The sequence below is a fragment of the Aegilops tauschii genome, chromosome 2, assembly GCF_002575655.3.
Source record: "Aegilops tauschii subsp. strangulata cultivar AL8/78 chromosome 2, Aet v6.0, whole genome shotgun sequence".
Taxonomy (NCBI): Eukaryota; Viridiplantae; Streptophyta; class Magnoliopsida; order Poales; family Poaceae; genus Aegilops; species Aegilops tauschii.
In genome coordinates this window covers 634544336-634553544 of record NC_053036.3, presented here as the reverse complement: position 1 = coordinate 634553544, position 9209 = coordinate 634544336, and the positions used below count along the sequence as shown (strand labels likewise).

The following is a 9209-nucleotide window of genomic DNA, read 5'->3' as shown; positions in this document are numbered from 1 at the left end:
CTCTCCTGTGCATAATAGTCGGTCTACGGTATGGTAAATAAATTCGGGGTCACGGACGGATTCCTCCTCCTCCTTCATTTCATGGTAGTACGTACGACTACCATGAACTGCCGCTGTTCCTTTTCTGTCTGGTAATGCTCATGGCACTTAACTTTGGGTATGTACGAGTTTGGATTGGACTCTTATAACCAGCAAACTCTATATTTAACTTTGGCAGTCAAAATTTGCCATGTTACAAAACTACGCACAAAGAAACACTATATTTTACGTAGTTGGCATGGAACGTATTCATGTATTCCCTCCGTTCGGAATTACTCGTTCAAGAAATGAATGTATCTAGATGTATTTTAGTTTTAGATACATCCATTTTTGTGACAAGTAATTCCGAATGGAGGGAGTATGTACTCCTTGATTGACTTGATTTCCAACTGCAATTTTGTTGCTTCCATCAAGCTAAACTGTCTTCGCATCAAACCAGAACTGAATCCCACTAAACTGTCTAGGCGGGCCAAATCAATCCACCGAGATGAACTCGTAGGGCTATGACAACTAACTAAGAGGCGCACGGGATGAACCCGTTTGGGCCGGCTCATGTCCAGGTGGTCTGTTTATTAAATTCCATTTTTTATTTTTATTTTGTTTATTTTGTTATATATTGACCCTTTCGATGCATTCTATCTGTTGAACCCTAGTGGTGATTTGATCGGACACAAGAAGAATTTACCAGTTGTTTAGAAACTATGAGTGCAAGGTAACGATGCTCTTCTTACTCTTGTTCAAACAACCTTTTTCTCATTGTGTATATATGTATTACAAAAGAAGATTTCTACTACATGTGTTTTGGTGTGACCTCCATCTCAGTGTATTGCCAATTTTCAGATCTTAGACACGTATTAATTTAACATGTTACATATAGATAATGCAGCCCTAGCTGCCGCCGGCCCTTTCCCTCCTCCCCATCTCCCTCGTCGCCTCCAGAGGGGGCCACCGGCTCGCCACACAGCCGCTGGTGAAGGGGGCGGCGAGGATCTACCCGATTCACTCCTACTGGTGATGAAGGGTTGGGCTCCAAGGCGGCGGCCTCGACGGTGAGGGAGGCGTCCTTCCTGCGGCGGGCGGCGTCCTTCCTGCAGCGGGAGGCGCCTGCTGGGCGGCTGGCTATGGACCTTGGCTAAGTGGGCAGCGAGGGCACAGAGGAGGTGGTCGCAGCGTGGGGGGATACCCTGTTCTTCCCCATGTCCAAATCTGAAGACGGCCACTTGATGCTTGCTGCCCATTCCACCGGCTGTTCGATCTCTGGTGAATTCCTCTCCGTGGGATCTGGCGATTAGCATGGTGGGAGTTGGACTGGGAGCTCTGTCCAGGGGAAACCATTGGTTGGCAGCGGCGGCCACGACATCGCGGTACTAACAATGTTGCTGAATGTGGACTGGCCATCTTATTCTGCTCATTCTGATGTGATTTAGTGTTGTGCCGTACCAAAGGTATGTACATACGACTAAAAATTGTTATTGTCGTACGTGTGCTTCAAAATGTAATTCTGGGCATACATAGATGTTTCGGGAAATCAGTAGCATGTATTCTAGGGCAGGATTTTGGCTCTCGCTAGCAAAAACGAGGAAGTGACATGGGATGGAGAGTGGAGACTTGTAACCCGGAAAACGAGCGAAACGAGCGACAAATGCTGCTGCTGCCCGCTGAGATTCGTGACAACGATCCAACGGTCACTAAATTCAACCTGAAGCCAAATGGAAATCAAGATTTCGACAGATCTTTAGGAAATATGTAGATATAAAATCGGAAACAATAAGGCTATTTCAAAATAGCCAAAAATATCTCAAATCACACACATAAATTAACTAATTAGGATGATGTCAACAATCAAAACATCCACTTGACAAATAACAATTCAGTTTCAGAAGTAATTGATAGGTTTCTTCTTGCATAATATGAAGTCTAAAAAAGACGAATACTAATTAAGGAGTAATTCAACGAAACAGTGCCTAGCTAGATGCTTGTCTTCTCTACTCAAAAGCCCACTGGTTCTCCCTGCGGATCTCCGCCTCCTCCTCGGGTGTGAAGTCATTCTTGATGTTGAAAGTCTTGCGGATCTCCTCCGGAGTCTTTCCCTTGATCATGTCGGCAACAGTCTGGCAAGTAAGGTCGAGCAATCCCTTGATGTTGAGGTAGTTTGCAGCGAGGATGAGGTCGAAGAGGGTGGCCTGGTCGACCTTGACGAACTCGGCGTCAAAGCTCTTGAGGTCCTCGGCGGGGGCGGCGGCTGCAGTAAAGTCGGAGGAGTCAGCCGGTTTGGGGGCGTGCTTCTTGCAGTACTCGATGACCTTGGAGAGGATCTTGGAGTCGACATTGGGGAGCGGGATGCCGTTGTCGGCGCAGTCGTCCTCGATCATGTGGCGGATGGTCTGCGACTCCATGGCGACAGCCACCTCGACCTGAAATTCCTCACCGTCCGAGCTCTTGAGCGTGATCATCTTCTTCTCGCCTTCCTCGGCCGCCATCGATCGATCTGAGTGTTGGGACGCGAAACGAAACCCTAGTTATTAGTATAGCAAAAAAAAAAAGACGCCGCGGCGGAAGACACAGGAGCTTCTTTGCGTACGTGTTGGGCAGGCTAGGGTGGGAACCGGCCGAGGGGATTTATTGGGGCCGGTGAGGCGCTGCCTTGGGTGGACTCGGGGTCGTACTCGTGTCGTATTCATCTTCGCTCGAGTTGGGCCCGGCCTCCTCTGGTAGTTTCCGTTTCCATCTTGGGCAGGGAGTACGTAGATCACGGAGTCAGCCCGTCGGACGGAGCTGCGTGTGTGGTCACGGCCAAGTGCATCTGGAGCCATCGCGGATGCCCGCTCCGTCGCCGCGTGTGGAGGAGCACCTCGCTCGTCATGCATCGTTTTGCCCGGCCTCGTATGGTGTCCGTCGGCTAGACGCTAGAGTCCCTCGTCGGCCGTGAGTGCCTCTTCTTTCTTCTCCCTCCCGTCTCAGGTCAATTTAGTGTTGCTCGCTTGCTTGCTGCTGCTGGTGCTTTAATCAATCAATTTTAGGTCAACCAATCAATTTTGCATTGTGTCTTGTTCAAAGATTTTCCAAAGTTGCCATGGTTTCAGAGAACTAAATTTGCCATGTTTCTATTTAGTTTTGCTGCTGCTGTAATCAGTCGGTCAACCAATCATTTTTTATCTGCTATGCTTGTGTCTTCTTCAGTACATTACACATTTCCTACTTTGGCATGTTTTCAAACAACTAAATTAGCCTTCTCAACTAAATTCACCATGTGTTTCCGAGAATTAAATCCCTAGAAAAAACTCTTAAATTGTCCATGTAATTATTACAGATTCCCAAAGTTTTCATGTTCCCAGACATAGAAATATGATCTCTGATTCACGGCAAAATATGAAAAAAAAAATCATGTTTGGAGATCATTATAATCATGTTTTTCTACCCATGACAAACTTAGAAGTATTTCTAAATTTTCACATGGAAAATTCATAACATATTTTGTCTCCCATACATGGCAAATTTAGATCTTTTTGCGACACTTTGATTCGCAGCAGTGCAGACGAGGCCGCGCCTGTTGTCGACTTGCTAGGCTACCCCATTGTCGAGTTGCCTATAACCTACCTGGGCATCCCTCTGACGCTGTGTCGTCCTTCCGCGGACCAACTACAGCCCGTCGTCGATAAAACCGTCCACATGCTCCCATGCTGCTTGCATTAGCACCCCCAAGAAGACCATGAAGGCGCTCGAGAAGATCCAGCGAGGCTTTCTCTAGGCCGGGCGCGTGGAGGCAAATGGCGGGCACTGCCACGTCAACTGGCAAAGGGTTGCCCGCCCGATCTCCCTGCGTGGCCTGGGAGTCCGCGACCTCGCGCGCACCAGGCTCGCACTGCACACACGGTGGCTCTGGTTCAGCCACACGCACACCACCAGAGCGTGGCAGGCCTCGACCTACAATTCTCTGTCGAGGAGCGTGCATTCTTCTTCGCCTCCACCACTATGCATCTTGGGAATGCCACCGAGGCCCTGTCTTGGGACGACTGTTGGATTGCTGGACGGTCCATCTGCGATCACTCCGCTCCTATACAAGTGCATCCCCAAGCATCATTGCAAGATCAGGACAGTTGCAGAAGGGTTGGACGCCAATCGATGGGCGCGGGACATCCATGGCATAGTCGTCATCCACAAGATCGGAATACCTACAAATCTGGCACATGATCGATGGCATGACCCTCTCTGCAAAGCCAGATCGCCTCATCTGGAAATGGATGGCAAACGGCGTCTACTCCACCAAATCAGCCTACACCACCACCTTCACCGGGTCCACAACTTGCGCCGCCTGGAAACTCACTTGGAGAAACTAGGCGTCGCCGCGAAACTCACTTGGAGAAACTAGGCACTTGCTAAAATATACTGTCTAGTACCCGATTGTCTATTACAATCTGCTATCCGCACAGCTACCATGTGAATTTATTTTGTACAAAATGCTCACCCAGCTTTATTGAAAGCTTCCACGAGAACATTAACTAGATGACACTATAATTTTAGGCTATAAAACTTATCACTTGTAGTAGTTGCGGCATATGTATCAGTAGAAACGAGTGCTAGTGATGCTAGCGCCAACTTATTAATGTATCAAGTTGATGCTATTACTATCTAGGAAGGAATATGAACTCCAACCACTAAGTGTCCAGTATTCAGTTACTTATAAAAACTGGTAGCTCAGGTACCCTGTTGTACTAACACGGACTAATCTGGAAAATTTGTTGCAGGAAGTTTGTATGTCTCTGCAAAGGAAATTGGGAAGTGAGATGACTGCGCAGTTGCTCTTCTTATGGGTTGCAGCAGTGGGACACTTCATTGCAAAGGAGGTTATGCTCCTCAATCATGGGAAAATCAACCTTGGCACAATATGTTTACAATGACAAGAGGGTAGAAGAATATTTTGATGTCAGGATGTGGGTCTGCATCTCTCGCAAACTTGATGTCTGTCGTCATACAGAGGAAATTTTCGAGTCCGCAACAAAGGGTGAATGCCCACGTCTTGACAACCTTGACACTCTCCAGGGAAAACTAATAGATAAACTGCAAGAATCAGGGAAATTCCTGCTTGTTTTGGATGATATTTGGTTTGATGATTCCAACAATCAGATGGAATGGGACCAACTGCTAGCTCCTCTAGTTTCTCAGCAGGCTGGAAGCAAAGTTTTGGTAACCTCACGACGGGATACATTTTCGTCTGCTCTTTGTTGCAGTGAAGTAGTATTTCGTTTGGAAAACATGGAAGATAGTCAGTTCCTAGCACTGTTCAAATACCATGCCTTCTCTGAACCAGAAATCAGAGATCCACAGTTGCGTGAAAAACAAGAAGAGGTTGCAGAGAAAATCATTAAAAGGCTTGGGAAATCTCCTTTGGCTGCAAAAGTTGTGGGTTCCCAGTTGAATGGAAAAACAAATATCAGTGCATGGAAAGATGCTCTAACTATACAGATTGACAACTTAAGTGAGCCCGGGAGAGCTCTGTTGTGGAGTTATGAGAAGTTAGATCCACGTATACAGAGGTGCTTTCTTTATTGCAGCTTATTTCCAAAAGGCCACAAGTATGACATCGAGGAGTTGGTTCCCTTGTGGGTAGCAGAGGGATTTGTCAATTCATGCAACATGAGCAAGACAATGGAAGATATTGGAAGGGATTACTTCAACGAGATGGTTTCTGTTTCATTCTTTCAACCAGTTTGGGAGGGATATACCAGAACACCCCATGTTATGCATGATCTCCTTCATGATTTGGCAGAGTCACTCTCGAAACAAGACTGCTTCAGATTGGAAGATGATAAGGTGACGGAAATACCATGCACTGTTCGACATCTCTCTGTTCGTGTTGAGAGTATGAAACAACATAAGCAAAGTATCTGCAGGTTACATCATTTACGCACTGTTATCTGCATTGACCCAGTAACAGATGACATAAATGATGTTTTTAATCAGATACTGCAGAGACTGAAGAAGTTGCGTGTACTATATTTGTCATTCTACAACAAGAGCAAATTGCCAGAATCTATTGGTGAGCTGAAGCACCTTCGATATCTGAACATCATTAGAAGTTTGGTTTCTGAGCTGCCGAGGTCATTATGTATCACCTGCAATTTCTTCAGTTCAGTGATAAAGTCCATAGTTTGCCTGAGGTGCACTGCAACTTAAGTAATTTACGTCATCTTGGGATGTATGTTGATATGATGGGCTCAATATACAAATCAGATCATCTCCCGCAAATTCCTAACATAGGCAAGCTAACCTCACTCCAAAACCTTGAGGATTTTTATTTGCAGAAGCAGAAGGGATATGAGTTGCGACAGCTGGGGAACATGAACGAGCTTGGTGGCAGTTTAAGTGTAAAAAATCTTGACATTGTTACTGGGAGGGATGAAGCCTTGGAGGCGAAGCTACATCAGAAAAGTCATCTCAAAAGCCTGCATTTTGCCTGGTGTTGCAGGGATGATGTTAGTGCAGAGGATCGTTTACATTTGGAGGTTTTAGAAGGTCTGAAGCCATCGCCACAACTATTGGCCCTTGCAATCCAAGGTTATAGAGCAGTGAAATATCCAAATTGGTTGTTTGTGGATTCGCATTTTCAGAATTTGGAATCCTTTTCGCTTGCTGATTGCAGTATGTTGGAAGGCCTGCCATCTAATATCGACCTCTTCAGCAATTGCTGTTCACTTGTCCTCAAGAATGTACCAAACCTGAAGATATTGCCTTGTCTTCCAGCTAGTATTAAAAAGTTAAAAATAAAAATATGTCCACTGCTTACCTTTATTTCCAACTATGAGCTGGGACAACATGATCAAAGTGAGAACATCAAGAGGACTGACCATGTGGAATCAGAACTTGCTTCTGTATATGAAGTATCTCAACCACCAACGATTTTTTGGAAGGTACTGTCCTCTGAACATTCTCATTTAAGCAGTTGATCCCATTGATTGACACTGGTACATCGTCACATCTTCAAACCATTGGAAATGCTCTTGGAAGATGGCCAGGTGAAATATTAGATGTAAAAGAGGATATCATCAAGGCATGGATATGTTGCCACAAGCAGAGGATAAGACTAATTTATGCAGGGACAGCAGAGCTGCCGCTGGTTCTACCATCAAGACTTTGTGAACTTACTCTTTCTTCATGCAATATTACAGATGGAGCATTAGCTGTTTGCCTTGATGGTCTCACTTTACTGAAAAGACTGAGCTTATCAAAGGTTATGACTTTAACTACACTTTCGTCACAAGAGGTCCTCCAATATTCGACAAAGCTTTGTAACCTGAAAATCAAAGAATGCTGGTGTCTCCGATCATTACGGGGCATACGAGCAGCTACCTCTCTTGAGCACCTTAGGCTGGCTTCCTGTCCTTCTTTGGAGTTGTCAAGTGGAGCAGAAATTATGCCATTATCCCTTCAGTGTCTAGAAATACGGGAATGCATGCTTGCAGCTGACTTCTTCTGTGGTGACTGGCCACACTTGACATATATTTTCATATGGGGTTGTAGAAGCACTCCGACCTTGTCCTTTGGTAGTCTAACCTCCCTTGAAGATTTATCACTTTATTATCTGCCAGATTTGTGCACGCTTGAAGGATTGGCTTCCCTGCAACTTCATAGTCTAGTTTTAACAAATGTTCCCAGTCTCACCACCGAGTGCATCTCACAGTTTCGAGTCCAGAAATCACTCCAAGTCAGCAGTTCTGTGATGCTCAACCACATGCTCTCGGCTGAAGGTTTTACAGTCCCCCCACGTCTCAATATCATCGGCTGCAAGGAACCATCCATTTCATTTGAAGAATCTGCAAACTTCACATCCGTCGTGTGGCTGCAATTCTATATGTGTGAAATGAGGTCCCTACCAACAAATCTGAAGTGCTTCTCCAGTCTCACGGATCTCCAAATTCTACACTGTTACAACATATCATCTCTACCAGATCTGCCACCCTCCCTCCGGCGCATACGTATAGTGAATTGTGGTCTCCTGGAGAAGAGCTGTCGCGCACCTGATGGAGAAAGCTGGCCAAAAATTGCGCATATCCGTTGGAAGGATATCGATTCAGGCGTGGTTCGCAACTACAAGTGAAACGTGAAGGTAACGTTTGCACCGATGCATCCCCAACATAATAAATTTGCAGTACTGATTTCATTTATTCTTGATGGTTCAAATACTTAATTTGATACGAAGTTTCCTTCATGCGTTCTTTTGCGAACAGCTGGCCTGTGATCTCTTACGGGGTGAAGTACCTCAAGCTCAACTCTTTCTCCTCTGTCATCGGTGCCACTGGTTTCCTTGTTTGCAGATCTCTACAACGTGGCTGGTGCCCATGCCAGATACCACTGATGGCCCATGAGAGCTCGGTTGTTCATTGATGACTGTGAACAACTGCGGAGGCACAAGTCAAAATTTGCGTCTTGTTCTATATTTGAAACAGTCGTCGTTGTTTCCTAGGTGACTAGGTGCTATTTGTTTTAGCTATACCATGATTTTTCTACTTATGTACTCCGTAGTTTGCATTGTACAACTTGGACAACGGTGATTTGTGATACTGGCGGATATTTTCTTTTGAGACATATAGTTCTTACTTCAGATTATGCTTTCCCGTCAGACTGTCTATCTCTGTGTTTTAGCTGTGAACACGTGAGGCTTTTCAAGCTGGTATGAACTCTTGCTCCTTGGAGTTAGGAATTATGGAAAAGGCACTTTACATCTGACACTTGAACATCTCTTCGATGAACAGAGGAGGTGCATATGGTGGTTTGACAGAGTGGATCCTTCCTGGGCTGCCAACGTCTCAGGCCAGCAGCTCAGGCGACGGCGTTATGCCCTGGCATCACCTGCAATACCCCATTAGGTGCGTTATTGTGGCATATGGGTTACTTGAGTTGCCATCAGATAGAGGAGACCATGAGCTGACAGCCTGACACCACTTGAGCTGCTAGTGACCATCTGTCAGGATCAGAGGAATTCGACCAGATCCGACAACTAAATAGATTGGGTATAAACTGGTGAATGAAGAATCCAAGTGTCCATCATCCAAATCAACCGAGTATTACCTTTTGAAGTTTTTTCAAATGATGGATTACTCTACCATAAGCTAGAGACTTGGCAGATGTGTTATTTCGAAGAACCAAATCCTGCTACAACCAGTGTAACTAAG

The 9209-nt window shown here is 45.6% G+C and overlaps 2 protein-coding genes across 2 annotated transcripts; one reads left to right on the top strand and one right to left on the bottom strand.

Annotated features, from left to right (window-relative positions):
* Nucleotides 1–2024: 2024 nt before the first annotated feature.
* On the bottom strand, nt 2025–2531 carry LOC109765502 (SKP1-like protein 1). The gene has a single exon (XM_020324285.2). It carries the CDS (start codon nt 2517–2519, stop codon nt 2025–2027), a length of 495 nt encoding a protein of 164 aa, XP_020179874.1. The 5' UTR covers nt 2520–2531.
* Nucleotides 2532–4899: 2368 nt separating this feature from the next.
* On the top strand, nt 4900–8134 carry LOC109765509 (putative disease resistance RPP13-like protein 1). Its single transcript, XM_073509364.1, has 3 exons — nt 4900–6076; nt 6271–6947; nt 6980–8134. The coding sequence occupies exons 1-3, from the start codon at nt 4900–4902 to the stop codon at nt 8132–8134; spliced, it is 3009 nt and encodes a 1002-aa protein (XP_073365465.1).
* Nucleotides 8135–9209: the final 1075 nt, after the last annotated feature.